Genomic DNA, 19135 nt, shown 5'->3' with positions numbered 1-19135 from the left:
TATGAGCCTATAAAGTAAAATATATGTGAGGACAAAAAGCCGCTCAAATTCTTGCACATGGTAATATTGACTCAATATCAAATGAATAACTAGACAAAATTATAAAACTGATTATAAAACTAATCTGATCCACGACTGTAATGAGATACATTAAAATATCTTCTCAGTAAATTAAAAAGACATTTGTCAGCAGATAAACTGTATGAAAACAGTTAATAAACTGTTTCTTCTCTTTCTCTTTTTTTTTTTAAAGAGTCTCACTTTATTGACCTTAGTAGAGTACTGTGGCAGCTCACAGCAACCTCCAGCTCTTGGGCTTAGGCAATTCTCTTGCCTCAGCCTCCCAAGTAGCTGGGACTACAGGTGCCCGCCACAATACCTGGCTATTTTTTATTGCAGTTTGGCCAGGGCTGGGTTTGAACCTGCCACTCTTGGTATTTGGGGCCAGTGCACTACTCACTGAGCCACAGGCACCACCCTTCATAAACTATTTCTAAGAATATGTCCACAAACTTTGAGGAAAAAAATGCATATTGTTTTTAATTACGTATGACCAAACATAACTGACAATGAACTGAGGGAATATATTCAGCTGTGAATAATGGGAAATGTCCACAAAATTCTGGATATGAGGATGGTGCTTACGCTCACACGAAAACCCTGAGTGAGGCTGGTCACAGGGGCTTTATGCCTATAGTCTTAACCCTTTGGGAGGTGGAGGTGACAGGACTGCTTGAGGCCAGGAGTTTAAGACCAGCCTGGGCGACACAGTGAGACCTCCTATCTAGAAAAAAATAATATTGGCTCAGCGCCTGTGGTTCAAGTGGCTAAGGCACCAGCCACATACACCTAAGGTGGCAGGTTCAAATCCAGCCCGGGCCTGCCAAACAACAATGATGGCTGCAACCAAAAAAAAAAAAAAAGTAGCCGGGCGTTGTGGCGAGCGCCTGTGGTCCCAGCTACTCGGGAGGCTGAGGCAGGAGACTCGCTTGAGCCCAGGAATTGGAGGTTGCTGTGAGCTGTGATGCCACGGCAGTCTACCCAGGGGGACAGCTTGAGGCTCTGTCTCAAAAAAAGAAAGAAAAAAATAATATTAGTAATAAAACTGGGTGCCTATAGTCCAAGCTACTTGGGAAGCTGAGGCAGGAGAATTGCTTGAGCCCAGACTTGAGGGTGCAGTAAGCTCTGACCACACCACTACACTTCAGCTTGGGTGACAGGAAAAAAAGGGACTAGCTGAGATAATGCAGAAGAATAAACTCCCATGTAGCTATTTTTGATGGCACCACTGTCACTGCCATCCTGAACCAGGAACAGTCAATACCACTAGAAACAGAAATGTTACACACAAGTTAGACCTTATTATCAATCCAATCTACAGACAGAGAGAGTCAGGCCATCAGAATATTACCAACCATGACAGTGTGAACTGGTTGCCTGCTATAAGGGCTGGCAGGAAAATCCAGAGTGTAGATGAATCTTTGTGTTGTTTTAAGCCACTAAATTTGTGGTAATTTGTTAATAGGAGCAGTAAGAAACTAATTCAGCACAGTAGGCACGTTTTCTCAAGCAATTAAAAAGAGATATAGTATTAATGTTAAGTTCTTACTAAATTTGTATTTACTCTTACAGGTTTTTTTTTTTTTTTGAGACAGAGCCTCAAGCTGTCCCCCTGCGTAGAGTGCCATGGCATCACAGCTCACAGCAACCTCCAACTCCTGGGTTCAAGCAATTCTCCTGCCTCCACCTCCCAAGTAGCTGGGACCACAGATGCCCACCACAGCGCCCGGCTACTTTTATTTTTTTGGTTGCAGCTATCATTGTTGTTTGGCAGGCCCAGGCTGGATTCAAACCCGCCACCTTACGTGTATGTGACCTTCGCCACTTGAGCCACAGGCGCCGAGCCTAATCTTACGGTTTTAATAGGACAGCATATGCAGTTTGATAATAGCCTGACAATCAGTTACTAAGCCTAAAGTTCTCAAAGATTAAAATTAAGTTCCTTCTACCTGAAATTAATTGTACAAAAAACAATTAGGCTCATAATTGACAGTTTATAGAAGAAATTACATTTTTCTCTTCTTTTAGAGGTAAAAGAATGTACCAAATTATTACAATATCCCTCTGGCCTTCATTTGATGAAGGCCATAAAATCTATAGGTTTGAAAAGGATGTTAAACTTAGTGACTGAATTGTAAAACAAAACCCCAAATCCTCTCTACATATTTACCTAGCAATTGCTGACTTATGCTTGAAAACTCATTGGTGGCTTGGCACCTGTGGCTCAAGTAGCTAAGGCGCTAGCCACATACACCTAAGGTGGCGGGTTCGAATCCCCAGCCCGGACCCACCAAACAACAATGATGGCTGCAACCAAAAAATAGCCAGGCATTGTGATGGGCGCCTGTGGTCCCAGCTACTTGGGAAACGGATGCAGGAGACTTGCTTGAGCCCAGGAGTTGGGAAGTTGCTGTGTGCTGTGATGCCACGGCACTCTACCCAGGGGGACAGCTTGAGGCTCTGTTTCAAAAAAAAAAAAAGAACTTATTGGTGATGAAAACTCACTGTTCCAAAGAACACTATTCCATCTTTGGATAGCTGTGATTCTTAGTTCTTTATTTTTAGTTCTCTATTCTTTATTATCTATCATTTCTATCCACAGGGTCTATTTCCTATCCTCAGTGTTAAAACAATTAAAAATAAGACCTTGCAAAAGTCACAAAATACCCATTGTATTTGCCCTAAGTTCTCTAATATCTAGGCTGAATACTCCTAACTCATTCGATCATACCTCAAAGACCTAAAGTTACACCCCAGATCTGCTATTTATTAAGTATATACAACACGGACAAGTTATTTAGCCTTTTGGTATCCGCTTTGTCATCGATAAAATAGAAGTAATACTGCTTGTTATGGTTTCTGTGAGGGTTAGAAATAATGTGTTCTAAAGTCTTGGTAGTGCCTGCACACAGCGAACACTGAATAGTAACAGCAGCCATTTTGGTAATGCAGTGACTGGCAACACCTGTGGCTCAGTGAGTAGGGTGCCAGCCTCATATACTGAGGGTGGCAGGTTTGAACCTAGCCCCGGCCAAACTGCAACAAAAAAATAGCCAGGCGTTGTGGTAGGCTCCTGTAGTTTCAGGTACTTGAACCCAACCCCAGCCAAACTGCAAGAACAACAAAAAAGGAGAATTGCTTAAGCCCAAGAGCTGGAGGTTGCTATGAGCTATGACGCCATGGCACTCTACTGATGGAGACAAAGTGAGACTCTGTCTCTAAAAAAAAAAAAAATGATGGCAGTGATTTGAATTCCCACTTGACCCAAGCTGCTCTCTTCTGAATGAGCTATATTTTGTCATTAACACTAAAAGATGAAGGCTCAAACTGAGAGCAACGTCCAAGGCTTGCCTGATCTGTGTAGAGGACAGTAGGCTCATTTCTCCCTTTTCTCACCCTTGCTACCAAATTTCCACAAAAGCAGCCTAAGATCAAATCTGTCTTCTTTCATGGCCTTATCACACTGCAACCTCATGGAGAATACACACTGAATAAAACAGAAATACTAAAATTTCCCATAGCCCAGTGGTTATGGCGCCAGCCACACACCAAGGCTGACAGGTTAGAACCTGGCCCGGGCCAGCTAAAAACAACAATGACAACTCCAACAAAAAACAGTCCGCCCCCTAGATAAAACAGCCCATTGTGAAGACTCCTGAGTTGAATTCTTCAGTTCTTTCCTCCTTCCAGAAGCTCTGGTGCTTTCTCTGTATTCCTTTCTAACTTCTAATAAAAGTCCTATCTTGCCACTGAAAAAACAAATGAACAACAACAACAACCAAAAAAACAGCCAGACGTTGTGGCAGGTGCCTGCAGTCCCAGCTACTTGGGAGACTGAGGCAGAAGAATCGCTTAAGCTCAGGAGTCTGAGGTTGCTGTGCCACTACAGCACTGTACCAAAGGTGACATAGAGAGACTCTATCTCAAAAAAAAAAAAGAAAAGAAAAGAAAAGAAAACTAAAATTAGGCGGGGCATGGTGGCTCACGCCTGTCATCCTAGCACTCTGGGAGGCTGTAAGAGAATCCCTTGAGCTCAAGAGTTCAAGACCAGCCTGAGCAAAAGTGAGACCCCATCTCTACTAAAAATAGAAAAACTAACTGAGCGTGATAATTGTGGTACAAGCCTATAGTCCCAGCTACCTGGGAGGCTGAGGCAAAAGGACTGCTCAAGCCCAGGAGTCTGAGGTTGCTGTGAGCATCAACGCTCTAGAAATTGTCTACCATGCTTATTAAAAGTTTTTTTTTTTCTTTTAAGAGGCAAAGAGTCTCACTTTCTTGCCCTTGGTAGAGTGCCGTGATGTTACAGCTCACAGCAACCTTTAACTCCTGGGCTTAGGCAATTCTCCTGCCTCAGCTTCCCAAGTAGCTAGGACTACAGGCGCCTGCCACAACCCCTGGCTATTTTTTGTTGCAGTTTGGCCGGGGCCAGGTTTGAATCCACCACCCTCAGTATACAGGGCTGGTGCCCTACCCCTTGAGCCACAGGCACCACCCACCATGCTTATTAAAAGTTTTAAGGACCCCCCCCCCCGCCTTAACTCAACATACTCCATAATCAATTTTTGATAATCCCTTCTTTATAGCAACATAAATAGTCACAGAATAGCAACAGCCAGGGACTCCGTTAAGAGTTTACATAATTTGCAGTGCCATTTCCTGTTCCCTGTGGCTCTTGCATCTTGGGGTCTGACAAGATGAAGACCTCTGTGCTCTTAGGCGGGTCCTTCCTCCTCGCTCTGCTGTTTTGGAATTCTGGATTTGATCCAACAGTAACTTGGCTGTGCTCTGAAGATTGGTAGATAGTCAGAATCAAAAGAAGGCCGTATGATAATGGCACGGACATTAGAGGAAGCGACCTACACCTGGGAGATAACTGTCCTACAACAAGACTGCTGTCATTCAACTACAAGTTTTCTCATCTGTCACTCACTGCAGGATCAGGAAAACAGTGGTCCCAGGGAACGATGTTGTTATATTATACACCAACGTCGGATACCATCTATGAATTTCCAGTGGTTTGCTTTGTGAAGAGGCATAAATTCCCATCTGTACTGCATTTTGGGGAATGTGTACAATGTCACCGTTGTGGGTGATGGCCCTAAAAGAGCAAACGAAGGGCAAGCATCCTCGGCCCCTTCACAGAGTAAAATATGCGATCCTAAGCGTGGGCAGAATCACTGCATCATAACGCCTGTATTAGGACGTCCACTTTTGCCTAAGACACAGGAGCAAGTGATGCATACTTGCCTGGGAGCCAGTTTCAGTAATGCTGTTATATATCTGTCCACAGATGAGTAGTAATATCTATTCCTTGCTTGAATACCTTCTGGAATTTTGGATTCGTATGATCTGTCACATAATATTTAAACATTTTAATGAATTAATTTTAAGTACAATTGCAGTTCTAACTTTGTGAGTTCCTGCCTAATAAAGCTTGCCTATATTTTAAAAAAAAAAAGTTTACATAACTCAGGCAGCACCTGTGGCTCAGTGAGTAGGGCCACTGGCCCCATATACTAAGGGTGGCGGGTTCAAACACAGCCCTGGCAGAATAGTTCACAGCAACCTCCAATTTGGGCTAAAGTGATACTCTTGCCTCAGTTTTTCTTTTTTTTGCAGTTTTTGGCCGGGGCTGGGTTTGAACCCAACACCTCCAGCATATGAGGCCAGTGCCCTACTCCTTTGAGCCACAGGCATTGCCCTTGCCTCAGTTTTTCTATTTTTAGCAGAGACAGGGTCTCATTTTTGCTCAGACAGGTCTCGAACTCATGAGCTCAAGCAATCCACCCATCTCAGCCTCCCACAGTGCTAGGATTATAGGCATGAGCTGCCATGCCCAGCAACACCTGGCTATTTTTTAGAGACGGGTATCTCACTCTTGCTCAGGCTGGTCTCGAACCTATGAGCTAAGGCAATCCATCCACCTCGGCCTCCCAAGTGCTGGCATTACAGGCATGAGCCACCATGCTCGGCCCTGTCTTTCTGTTTTAAAACTGTCCCTTAGGTCCATATTTCCTCCTAGACTATTACACCCTGGTGTCTAAAGGTAAATACAACAAAGGAAGGAAAAATAAACTCAAAAATTCAATAGATGTTCCAAGTAACCCTTAAACTTGAAATTATCAGAGATTAGACCACTTATATCCAGGAGGCAGACACCAATTATATACATAAGTTTCCAAAGAGTAAATTCCGGCAGTATGGTATTTTAAAACATTAATGAGAGGTTAGGCATGGTGGTTTACACCTGTAATCCTAGCACTTTGGCCAAGGCTGGTGGCTCAGCTGGGCTCACAGGTTTTGAGACCAGCCTGAGCCAGAATGAGACCCCATCTTTAAAAATAGCCAGGCATTATAGCAGGTGCCTGTAGTCCCAACTACTTGGGACGTTCAGATAAGAAAATCACTTGAACCCAAGAGTTTGAGGTTGCTGTGAGGTATGATGCCAAAGCACTTTACCAAGGGTGACAAAATGAGACTCTGTCTCAAAAAAAAAAAAAAATTAATGATATCATTTATATAAAATGTTGTAGATGCCAATGTTTAAAGACGACAATAGGAAATGGAACCATTTCAGCTACCCATGTGATCGCTGTATTACTGTAATTCTCTGCTACTATATAGTATTCTGCTACAATTAATAAATATTCTACTATATAAATTAAGTATAATCAGTAGCAGTGCTAGCAGAAATATATTAGCTTTTCCATAAAGAAACTGTGGCTGGGCGAAGTGGCTCGTGCCTGCAATGCCAGTACTTTGGGAGGTTGAGGCAGGAGAATCCTTTCAGGTTAGAAGTTCCAGACCAGCCTGGACAACTTAGCAAGACAGCTTCTCTACAAAAAAATTAAAAAATTAGCTGGGTGTCCCAGCTATTTGGAAAGCTGTGCTAAGAAGATTATTCAAGTCCAACAGTTAGAGATTACAGTGAGCTGTGACCAAGTCACTACACTCCAGCCTAAACAAGAGACCCTTTCTTTTTTTTTTTTTAGAGACAGTCTCTCACTTAGTCACCCTTGGTAGAGTGCCATGGCATCACAGCTCACAGCAACATCCAGCTCTTGGGCTTAGGCGATTCTCTTGCCTCAAACCTGCCATCCTCTGTACATGGGGATGGCACCCAACTCACTGAGCCATAGGCGCCACCCAAAAGACCCTTTCTTAAAAAAAAAGAAAACGAGTCGAAGACTTAAGTCCTTCCTAATCCAAGTATAGCTTCCTTTTATATATCATACCTCTCAAAACACTCCCTTCCCCATACACCCTAGATCTATCACTTAAGAGGCCTAACAATAATGACCAACCCAGCTGGCAACAACACCTACTCCTATCATTCAGGTTATGGCTGTTCAAATGCCAATTCCCACTAAAAGGAACACTGTTTCCTTGGAGAAATGGTTGATTCCTATTGAGGCAGGAAATCTGTAAGAGGAACCCAGAATATCTTATACCAGATAGCCAGGAAGGTATGGAAGGCCATTAGAGTTCTGTCAAAGGAAGTTGGAAGTCGTTATGAAGATAGTACAATTGCTCACTTGCTAAAGATGGTACAATTTTAGCGCCAATAATAACAGTTCTGCTAAGAAAACCCCCTATTAAAAAAACAAACCAGGAGCTAAAAAAATTCTATGTTTACAAACTTGAGTATTTAATGACATAAAACTTGAGGCAGGCCGGGCACAGTGGCTCCCACCTGTAATCCCAGTACTGTGGGAGGCTGAGGTGGGGGGGATTGCTTGAGCTCAAGAGTTCGAGACTTATTTGAGTGAGAGTGAGACCCCGACTCATGAAAAAAATTGAAAAACCCAGCCGGACACAGCAGCACGAGTGCCTGTAATCCCAGGGGCCTCAAAGGCTGAAGCAGCAGGATGCCCACAGCCCGAGTCTGAGGTTGCAGTTAGCTATGACGCCATTGCACTCTGCTCAAGGCATAACTCTGTCTCAATAAAAAGAAAAATAAATAAATAAATAAATAAATCTTGAGGAAGCTTGGTAAACAACTCAGTATTTTGAAAAAATAGAAATAAAAGAATGGAAGCAAGCCTGGCACCTGTAATACAGTGGTTACGGCGCCAGCTAAACAACAATGACAACCACAACAAGAAAATAGCTGGGCATTGTGGCAGGCACCTTGTGGTCCCAGCTCTTTGGGAGGCTAAGGCAAGAGAATCGCTTAAGCCCAAAAGTTTGAGGTTGCTGTGAGCTGTGACACCAGAGCATTCTACCGAGGATGACATAATGAGGCTCTGTCTCAAAAAAAAAAAAGAAAGGGAAGCATTTATTTTTCCTTTCCTATTTAAACTCTATCAGGCCTGGTGCCTCATGTCTATAATCCTAGAGCTCTAGAGCAAAATCCCATTTCTACTAAAAATAGAAAAATTAGCTGAGTGTTGTGATGGGGCTTGTAGTCTCAGGTACTTGGGAGGCAAAGGCAAGAGCCCAGGAGTTTGAGGTTGCTGTGAGCTGTGATGACACAGCACTCTAGCCTGGGAAACAGAGTGAGACTCAGCCTCAAAAATAAATAGGGCCCATGCCTATAATCCTAGTAGTCTGGGAGGCTGAGATGGTGGATTGCCTGAGTTCACAGGTTAGAGACCAGCCTGAGCCAGAGTGAGACCCAATCTCTAAAAACAGCCAGGCATTGTAGTGGGAGCCTGTAGTCCCAGCTAATTGGGAGGCTGAGGCAAGAGAATTGCTTAAGCCCAAGAGCTTGAGGTTGTAGTGAGCTATGATGCCATAGCACTCTACCCAGGGTGACAGCTTGAGACTCCATCTCAAAAAATAAATTAAACATAAAACTAGCTGGGCCTGGTGGCTCATGCCTATAATTGTAGCATTCTGGAAGCAGAGGCCAGTAGACTGCTTGAGCTCAGGAGTTCAAAAGCAGTCTGGGTAAGAGTGAGACTCCATCTCTACTAAAACCAGAAAAATTTGGGTGGCACCTGTGGCTCAGTGGGTAGGGCGCCAGCCCCATATACCAAGGGTGATGAGTTCAAACCCGGCCCCGGCCAAACTGCAACAAAAAAATAGCCAGGTGTTCCGGTGGGCACCTGAAGTCCCAGTTACTGGGGAGGGGGAGAGAAGAGAACCTCCTAAGCCCAGGAGTTGGAGGTTGCCATGAGCTGTGACACCACAGCGCTCTACGGAGAGTTATAGAGTGAGACTCTGTCTCCAAAAAAAAAAAAAAAGTCTTTACGATTAAAATTTCTTTTCTATTTTTACTTCTGCTATAATATACTTTAATCTATTGAAGAGTAAGTTCCAAGAATAAAAATTTAAGGTAGAATGCAGCTGTATGAATTGTATACAAACAGTAAGATCTTATACAAGTAGTAATATATCAGCAGTACAGTAAACTCTAAATTCAAGCCAGTGACTTAAGGGATTGAGATCCAAAACCTACTGGCCATCACCAATTCCTCAAGCTAGCTGAATTCACTGAGCAATGACAATGAGAGTAAATTTTTATTTATATATTTATTTTTGGCCGGGGCTGGGTTTGAACCCGCCACCTCCGGCATACGGGGCCAGCGCCCTACTCCTTTGAGCCACAGGCACCACCCACAAAGAGTAAATTTTTAATTAAAAAAAGCAATAAATGTGAAATGATTAAATGCTCTGGAAAATTTATAATTCACCAGTTTGCACGATTTAAGTTATTTTGAAAAAAAACAAGTAACTTTGACTTGTATCACTGTATCACTTGTTAACTACTCAACTTCAGCCTTTGAAATATGTATGCCAAAAGGTACTCAAGTGTCATAAATATGCTGTTCTGGAATATATGTGGAACTAGCAACCCTCTTTAAAGTTTCATTTGTGAATGTCTCTTCCTGTCTGTCTACCCTACAAGATCTATCTTTTAAGAATCAAACTAACTGACTTCTCATCAATCTTTCCCACTGACACAATCATGTGACTGGTCTCTCTACCATTTGACTAAATGAATCACTCAATTTAAAAAAAAAAAAAAAACCCCACACACCAGAGTCTTGCTCTAAGACAAAAAACATTAACAATTAATTATGCGAAAAGCACAGAGGGTACTTTTTAGGCCTTACTCTGACAATTCACTCTTGCACACCGCTTGCAAGGTAAAATCTTAACCATCCAGAAGTTACCAGAACATAGAGGACATTCCTTCTCCAAGCTGGAGAGGACGAATGAGCTTAATACTTTACTTCCTCCTCTTTGCCATAGTCATACGGCCAGGTAATCAAATCTTATTTTAATAGAGTCTTATTTGAGATTATGGTTTCCCAGAATAGCTAGAAAGACTATGGAACCTACTGAAAGATTTCTTCCGATATTGGAAAAAGGTTAAAAATCGGCGGGATCTGATAATATGCCATGCCATGAAAAATAGGAAAAGGAAGTGTCAGAAAAAAAAAAAAGCAATCCCAGAACGGGTACCTCTGGGAGATAGAGGGCTCATTCTTCCACTCTGGCTTGAGGAAACCTGAAACGCTAAATCAGGTAAAATACCCTGGTAACGTAGAGAGGCGGGACTCGGTACCGCTAAACCAAGGCTCCAGGCCTCAGAGGGGTGTGACCTAGTGACCAAGCGGTTAGTGACAAACTTTAGGTATACCCCAAGGACCGAGCCCTGCTCGGATCACCGCGGCCCACTATGGGTGGGTAAGACTGAGACTGATCCGGTCACCTGGGGACCACAGCCCGTGCCGCGCTCCTAGTGTCCGGAACAGGCGGCGAGGGTGAAGCTGGCCCAGCTCACCTTTGAAGAAGCGCAGAGCCAGGCCATACAGCTCCTCCAGGCCGAAGCCCCAGCGCAGCTCCAGCTGCCGCGCCTCCTCCGCCGCGCCCCCAGTCGCCGTCTCCCCGGGCTCCGGTTGCTCCCCTGCGACGCCGGGGCCCCGAACGGATCCCGGAGGCGAGGGCGGAGGCAGCGGCGGCGGCGGCAGCAGCGGAGCGCCCTCCACGCCGGGCCGCTCCTCCGAATCCGGGCTTAGCGTGAGGCCGTCGACGGACACTTCGAGTCGCTCTGCATTCAGCACTGCCGCCATCTCCGGCTGCTGCGCCTCCTCCGCGGGCACAGACGGCGGCCACGTATCGACTTCCTGCCGACCTCTGACGTCCACTAGCCGACACCGGAACTTCCGGCGCTGAGGGGACGCGAGACTCAGAGACAGAGAGAGGCTGCGGCCTGGAGCCCCGCCCCCCGGAGCGTCGGCCACGCCTCCCCAGGGGCTGGTGGGTTGCAAAGGTCCTTCCCACCCTCCCTCCGCGCCCTGGCACCCGGTTCCGACCGGCGGGTGATTCCTGCGCCCGCTCCCCTCGGTTCTATCTGGTGGCTGTCAGTGTCCCGCTGTGACGGGGTCAGCGAGTCTTGTATGCGGGCTCTGTGTTGGGAGGGCTGCTGCGTGACGAGCTCCCCGTCCTCCATCCTGGGCTCAGACCCTTCGCTTTTCGATTGCCCACCGTTGTGTTCTTTGACCTTTATGAGTCCGAGGAGATGCAGGCCAAACGCCAAGGTTTTCTTTCTTTCTTTTTTTTTTTAAAGAAAGAAAGAAAACTCGGCTCGGCGCCCGTAGCTCAGTGAGTAGGGTCCCGGCCACATACACCGAACATGGCGGGTTCGAACCCAGCCCGGGCCAGTTAAACAACCACCGCAACAAAAACTAGCCGGGCGCTGCGGCGGTGCCTATGGCCCCAGCTACTCGGGAGGCAGAGACAGGAGAATTGCTTGAGCCCAGGAGCTGGAGGTTGCTGTGAGCTGGGACGGTACGGCACTCTCCCGAGGGCGGTAAAGTGAGACTCTTGTCTAAAAAAAAAAAAAAAAAGAAAAGAAAACTATGGCTGCAGAGAAATTCTGTAATTTCTCTGAGGTTGTAGACAGAGGCAGATCTTGGTTTTGCAGAAACTGAAGCTTGTACAATTTGTGGGACCCGCAGGAAAAACAAAGTACAAAATTTATGAGCAGTGAATATATGTTTAGAATGAGGAAGAAATTACAAATGATATTTTTACACGTTAGCAAAACCCACAAACATCACACACATAGCTATATTTTTATTAACTACTTGATACACTTCTACAAGGCATCCAAGACCCGAGAAACGTATTCTATTTTTTAAAACGTGAACATGCCCTTGACAACATTATGTATATTCACCTATGCACGTAATGTTTCTAGACTTTTGAAACACCATTTATGATAATTTTTCCTATATTTTTTTGACTGCATACTTTTTTTTTTTTTTTAGAGACAGTCACTTTGTCGCCCTCGGTAGAATGCGGTGGCGTCACAGCTCACAGCAACCTCCAACTCTTAGGCTTGGGTAATTCTCTTGCCTCAGCCTCCTGAGTAGTGGGGACTATAGGCACTTGCCACAAAGCCCAGCTATTTTTTTGGTTTAGTTTGCAGGAGAATGAACTCCATGCTTGTGAGAACAGTCACCGGTTCTTGAGGGAAACACAGAGCAGAATAGTCTCCCAGCTGGCCTAGAGCTGTTTTGCAGCCTGGGGACCCCCTAAAAACCCTATGGCCATTCCACTACCCCCTAATGCAGAGGAAAAGTATGATGAAGAGAAATCAGAAACAAAGAGGTAGTGGTCTTAAATATCATACTCTCAAAACTTTTACAGAAAGATTTGACCATGTATGTATACACTGCTGGGTCTCCTCTGGGGGCCTGGAAAGTGTGGGCCCCAGAAGCTTGAGCTTCATAAATTTTGTGGCAAACGTACTTTCTAGTTGTCAGGAATCAAACAAGTTCTATGGCCAGACGCAGTGGCTCACACCTATAATCCTAGCACTCTGGGAGACCAAAGCAGGTGAATTGCCTGAGCTTATGGGTTCAAGACCAGCCTGAGCAAGAGTGAGACCCCTGTCTCTAAAAATAGCAAGGTATTCTGGTGGGCACCTGTAGTCCCAGCTGCTTGGGAGGCTGAGGCAAGAAAATCACTAGAGCCCAAGAGTGTGAGGTTGCTGTGAGCTATGACGCTACAGCACTCTACCAAGGGCGACAAAGTGAAACTAATTCTACTACCCCAAGCCCTGTGTTCTTTACACTTAGCTTAGAACTTTAGATTTAGCTTTAATTAGTTTAAAAATATACATATCCGCAGGCTTAACCTTCAAAAAGTCATAAATATATTTCCTTGGGTATATATAGGTAGGTCCAGTGTCCTACCTTTAGAGTTCAATAAATGTTGAGGGTGAGTAGGGTAAATATAGCTCTGCTTCATGGAATTATAGATTCTGTTGTCCAAGTTTTCCACAATAAGCATTTCTTTTGTAATCAGAAAAAAAGTTATTTTAAAAATATGCAATAAATATTAAAACCTGTAGAATACACATTGGAATACAGGTAAAATGTAACAAGAAATTAATTATTGTTGACTTTTTTATTATTTTGGAATGTAACTTTTTTTTTTTTTTTTTAAGCAGAGGCTGGGTTTGAATCCACCACCTCTGACATATAGGGCCGGTGCCCTACTCCTTTGAGCCACAGGCGCTGCCCTATATATATATTTTTTTGAAACAGAGTCTTACTATGTTACCCTCTCAGTAGGGTGGTATGGTATCACAGCTTACAGCAACCTCAAATTCTGGGGCTTAAGCGATTCCCTTGCCTCAACCTCCCAGTTAGCTGGGACAATAGGTGCCTACCACAATGCCCGGCTATTTTTGTTGTTGTTGCAGTTGTCGTTGTTTAGCAGGCCCCAGCCAGGTTCGAACCTGCCAGCCTCAGTGTATGTGGCTGGTACCCTGCCCACGGGTGCCACCCACATATTGAGTATTCTTGAAAAACTTGAACATCTTCCAGATCAAACATTAAAACCTTTTGTTAATAGAACCATCAAGGGGCATCTGATACGTAATTGCTCTTAGTGACTAAAAAAAAGGAAATATAATTTTTCTTTAACTTATCATGGGAGACGAGTTCTAGATTTTCACTATACTAAGAAGTCAAAGTTTGTTTTTTTTGTTTTTTTTTTTTTGAGACAGAGTCTCAAGCTGTCACCCTGGGTAGAGTGTCATCGTGTCATAGATTACAGCAACCTCAAATGCTCGGGCTTAAATGATTCTCTTGTCTCAGCCTCCCAAGTAGTTGAGACTACAGGCGCCCAATGCCCGACTATTTTTTTGGTTGCAGTTGTCATTATTGTTTAGGTGGCCTGAGCCAGGTTTGAACCCACCTAACTCGGTGTATGTGGCTAGAGCCCTACTGACTGAGCTATGGACGCCACCAAGAAGTCAAAGTTTAATGTGCATGAGAATCACCTGAAGTCTTCTTAACAGCTGCAGATTCTGACCCAGTAAGTGTGATTGAAGGCCTGAGAGTTTGCATACATTTCTAATAAGTTTCTTTCTTTCTTTTTTTTTTTTTTTTTTGAGACCTACACTCACTATGTCACCCTCAGTACAGTGTCATGGCATCACAGCTCAGCCTCCCAAGCAGCTGGGAAGACAGGTACATACCACACCCAGGTAATTTTACTTTTTTTGGCTAGCTTTTGCTTAGGCTAATCTCAAACTGCTGCCCTCAAGCAATCCTGCCTCAGTCTCCCAGAGTGCTAGGATTACAAGCATGAGAACTATACCCAGCCTACATACCACATTTTAAATAGCAAAAGTCTATGAAACATTTTTCCATGCTTTATTAAAGCATAATTGATGTACAATAAACTGCAAATATTAAAGTTTACAATTTGGTGAGTTTTGACATATGCGTATACCTGCAAAACAAATTTAACGATATATTAGAAGGGCATAAACATTCAGTCTATAACACCACTGTAGGCATATATGTGTTTGTGCCTCCCTGATTGAAGAAAGAGAACTGCACACTGTCTGGAAGGTCTGAGGATGCCCTCAGAAAGGAAGTAATTCTCTGATTGATTCCTGTTCACTTTTACATTTGAAGAATGTGGAAACAACAGTCTTGGGCAGAAAGAATACCATTTGCTGTGCCCTGAGGGCTAAGAGAGCCAGGCATGTTTACTGAGCCCTGGTTGGGGAGTGTAGTGCCTGTACTGCTAGGAAGGAATGACGGGAGATAAGCCCAGAGAGGTAGGCAGGGGCAGATGTGCAGAGCCCAGAAAGCCAGGCCAGAGATTGCCTTGTAGGTGGTGGGAGCGGTGAAAGATTTTACGCAAGGGGAAGTCAAGAAGGAGAGGCTAGAAAGGAGGCGGGCAGTAGGGAGCTCAGAAAGGAAGCTGCTGTTACAGCCCAGGTGAGGATAATGAGAGAGAGATCTTGAAGAGGCGCAGAGCCAGGGAGATAACAAGAAAGAGATGAGTGCCAGAAAGGTCTGCAACACCGTTAACAGAGCCAGCCAAGTAGGTGAGGGAAATGAGTCTGTCACATTTTAGCTGTCGCAACTGTAGGCCTATTTTCTGGCCCTTTGCCTCTTTATCTGTAAAAACTAGAAATTGTTTCTGCCTTGTTTTCATCACATGATGTTGACAGGCCTAAATTAACTTATCTCCAGGACAGTGCTTTAGAAACTCTAAAACATGATAAATAGATAAGAAATCATTCTCGGCTCTGCGCCTGTACACATACACTGGAGCTGGTGGGTTCGAGTCCAGCCTGGGCCTGCCAAACAACAATGACAAATACAACCAAAACATAGCCAGGCGTTGTGGCGGGCGCCTGTAGTCCCAGCTAATTGGGAGGCTGAGGCAATTGCCTGAGAATTTCCTGAGCCTAAGAGTTTGAGGCTGCAGTGAGCTATAACCAAGGGTGACAAAATGAGACTCAAAACAAACAAAACAAACAGAAAAACCCCCAAAGTTCTAGAAGAAAAACTGAATTATCTATTTTCTCTATAGAAAATTAAATTATAAATTATCCTGTGGAGACTAAGGAGTATGTAACCAAAAAATGTAGGAAGAAAAAAAAGTACAAAGCTGCGTCAGAAAGTCAAATAATATAATAGTTATAATTACTATGTTATTTACAATTTATAATATTACCTTTTTAACAGTTGCAATTTGTTGTGATTTCTTTTTTAATTAATTTTATTGCAGAATATTATAGAAATGTTTTTGTTACATAAATTGTACCATTGGACTGAGCAACCCTCATGACAGGAGCCGAAGCAGCAGAGCAGGCTGTCCCCATTTCCCTTCCGCCTTCCCTTCTCAGTTGATTTCCTGGGCCCCCTACACTCCACAGTCCCCGTCCTGCCATGTCCGAGAAACAAGAAGAGAACCATGTGGAGGAGACTGGCGAGGAGAAGCAGGACATTCAGGAGAAAGAAAGTATTCTCCCAGAGAGAGCTGAAGAGGCAAAGCTGAAGGCCAAATATCCAAGCCTAGGACAAAAGCCTGGAGGGTCTGACTTCCTCATGAAGAGACTCCAAAAAGGGCAAAAATACTTGGACTCAGGAGACTACAACATGGCCAAAGCCAAGATGAAGAATAAGCAGCTGCCAAGTACAGGACCAGACAGGAACCTCGTGACTGGTGACCACATCCAGACCCCACAGGATCTGCCCCAGAGAAAGTCCTCACTCGTCACCAGCAAGCTTGCGGGGTAACCTGGGCCCCCTCGCCTCCCCTTCCTCACCCACTGGACTTTTGTGTATCACAGGCAGGGATGGAAAGGGCACCTAGTCAGACCTTCTCAGCTGGTTGGCCAGAAGTGGCAGCGGTTTTGCTGGGGGCTGCTGAGAGGGTAACGTGGGTTGAAGAGGGGCTCTGAATTCGTGTGTTTGGTTAAAATGAGACTTCCACTCCTTCACTGTAGTCCGGGTAGGGGCCCAGAATAGGAAAGACCAGGACTGGATAATGCTGCAGACTCACTTTCTTGTGTGAGAAACTGAAGAGATTGATTTCTCCTTCAGGAAGAGAATGTCCTAAAATTGGTTGGGCTGAGCCTGGGGAATAATGTGGCAGGTTTAACATCCCCAGGCTAACTTGGCACGGTGAGGAAAGGCAGACCAAATGAGACGCATTTTCTGTGCTAAGTGTTTTGTCTTTAGGCTGCTGTTGCTTCAAGTTTCCATTATGGCAGGTTTAGAGAATCCTCAGAAAGAAAACCTGAGTTGCTTGACTAAAACTACAATGCCCACTTAGCTTCCTTTCCTTAGTATCTCTTACAGTTTGCCCTGGCTCGCAAATGGCATAAAGGTTGATGACCATTGTTCATAGAAAACGGCATGTTCTCTCTTCCAGCTTGTTACTTTTGAAAGGTTCACGGAATAGCGGAAAGAGTGCTGGTTTAGGAGTCGAGGCATCTGGTTGAAGTTCCGCTCAGTCTCAGCAGAACTGATGTATAAGCTTGGTCAAGTGATTTAGCCTCTCTGAATTTCTATTTCCTCATCTGTAAAATAGAGTTAAAAATACATAATATTGATTCTCATTCTAAAATTTTATAATTGCCAACAGAAAAAACCCTGTGCTATTCATATAAAACTAATAGTGAGGAAGGCCCGTGGGTGGTGAGCCTCTGCTCCATGGTGCTGGGAAACCGTTAGAGGGCTACATGAGAAGAGAAGTAGTTGAGTTCTGAGGGTTATAAATTCTGGCAGGAGAACCTCAGAGAGACTTCGTGGTGTCTTGAGGATCAAGAAAGAAACCTAAGACGCTGGCCATGGAAGCTGCGTACCAGCTGCTTACCAAGGTGATCAAAATGGGTAATACAGGGCCTAGTGGCTCACGCCTGTAATCCTAGCACTCTGGGAGGCTGAGGTAGGAGGATCATTGAGCTCAGGAGTTTGAAACCAGCCTGAGCAAGAGTGAGACCCCATCTCTACTTAAAATAGAAAAATTAGCTGGGTGTTGTGGTGGGTGTTTGTAGTCCCAACTATTCTGGAAACTGAGTCAGGAGGATTGATGAGCTCAGGAATTTGAAATTGATGTGAGCTAGATTGATGCCATGGCACTCTAGCCTGGGCAACAGAGACTCTGTCTCAAAAAAAGAAAGGAAGAGAGGGGAGGGGAGGAGGAAGGAAGGAAGAAAGAAAGAGGACATAGTTTTGTGCAATTTGGGAAAGCTTCGAGAAGGAGGAGTATTTTTGAGACTTAATTGGAATCAACAAACAAGATACAAGAGGTACAGCTAAATGCATCTGGGAGAGAGACATTAAACCTGGGAATGATGTAAGTCAAGGAATCCATGATAACTATTGCACAGCCCGGTGACTCTCATGTCGGGGAGGAAGTTCTTCTCCCATAAACAGGGACTGGTCCATCTCTTCCACCATCCTCACAGTTCTGGCCCAGTCTCTGGCACAAAGGCAATGTCCAATCAATGTTTGTTGAACAAGTGAAAGAGTATACGCATTTCATAGCATTGCAAGGAAGTAACAGGAGACCAATAGCAGCTCAAGAACTTTCTAACAATTGAAACTCCTTGTTGGGGCCAGGCTCTGTGGCTCATGCTTGTAATCCGAGCACTCTGGAAGCCCAATGCAGGTGGATTGCCTGAGCTCACAAGTTCGAGACCAGCCTGAGACAGAGGAAGACCCCTATCTCTAAAAATAGCTGGGCATTGTGGCAGGTGCTTGGAGTCCCAGCTACTTAGGAGCCTGAGATAAGAGAATCGCTTGAACCCAAGAGTTTGAGGTTGCTGTGAGCTGTGACACCATGGCATTCTACCAAGGGTGACAAAGTAAAACACTGTTTCAAAAAAAAAAGACTTACAATAACTGTCTGAGGTGCGTATCTCCATCCTCATTTAAAAATGTGGAAACTAAATCACAGAGGTTAATAAACGTATGGAGGGTGACAAACCCTTGCCCAGAGCCTGTGCAAGAACCTGGATGACTATGTCTATCCGACTCCAAGCTGTGCCAGACCCGCTCCTGAAGGTCTAGCAGTGTCTGCAGCCCCAGTTGGCGATGCACCCTAAATCATGCTCACCTGAGGATCCAGGTGCAGAAGCGCAAGGTCTTGCCACTGAGAGGGCTCAACAGCAAGGTCTTTCCACTAAGAGGCAAGGTCAGCCTGAACTGCTGACAGGCAATTTGGACACCAAAAATCACAGCTTCTCTGCGCCCTGAACATTGAATCTATGGAGCCTAAACCCCTATAAGCCATCATTTTCCCTCTGCAGAACTGATCAAGAGCCTTTCCTCAAGGAGGTGTAACCTAGCAAGAC

General features: G+C 44.6%; 1 protein-coding gene and 1 pseudogene across 3 annotated transcripts in view; one reads left to right on the top strand and one right to left on the bottom strand.

The window, feature by feature from the left end:
* Window positions 1-11133, bottom strand: part of ACBD3 (acyl-CoA binding domain containing 3) — a 54988-nt gene extending 43855 nt beyond the window's left edge. Inside the window, exon 1 of one of the 2 annotated variants that reach the window (XM_003790992.1) lies at window positions 10796-11133. In XM_003790992.1, the coding sequence (XP_003791040.1) occupies window positions 10796-11084 (289 nt within the window). In that variant the 5' untranslated portion in view covers window positions 11085-11133. The remainder of the gene's footprint in view (window positions 1-10795) is intronic. The other variant, XM_012805919.2, reaches the window with a different exon arrangement.
* A 4970-nt stretch (window positions 11134-16103) lies between these two features.
* LOC100957222 lies at window positions 16104-17148 on the top strand (annotated as a pseudogene). The gene has a single exon (XR_001161348.1). The product of XR_001161348.1 is annotated as an alpha-endosulfine pseudogene (transcript).
* Window positions 17149-19135: the final 1987 nt, after the last annotated feature.

The sequence above is a fragment of the Otolemur garnettii genome, unplaced genomic scaffold (assembly GCF_000181295.1).
Source record: "Otolemur garnettii isolate 467f Iridium unplaced genomic scaffold, OtoGar3 scaffold00045, whole genome shotgun sequence".
NCBI lineage: Eukaryota > Metazoa > Chordata > Mammalia > Primates > Galagidae > Otolemur > Otolemur garnettii.
The sequence above is the reverse complement of the archived record's forward strand: the minus strand, read 5'-3'. Positions and strand labels throughout refer to the sequence as shown.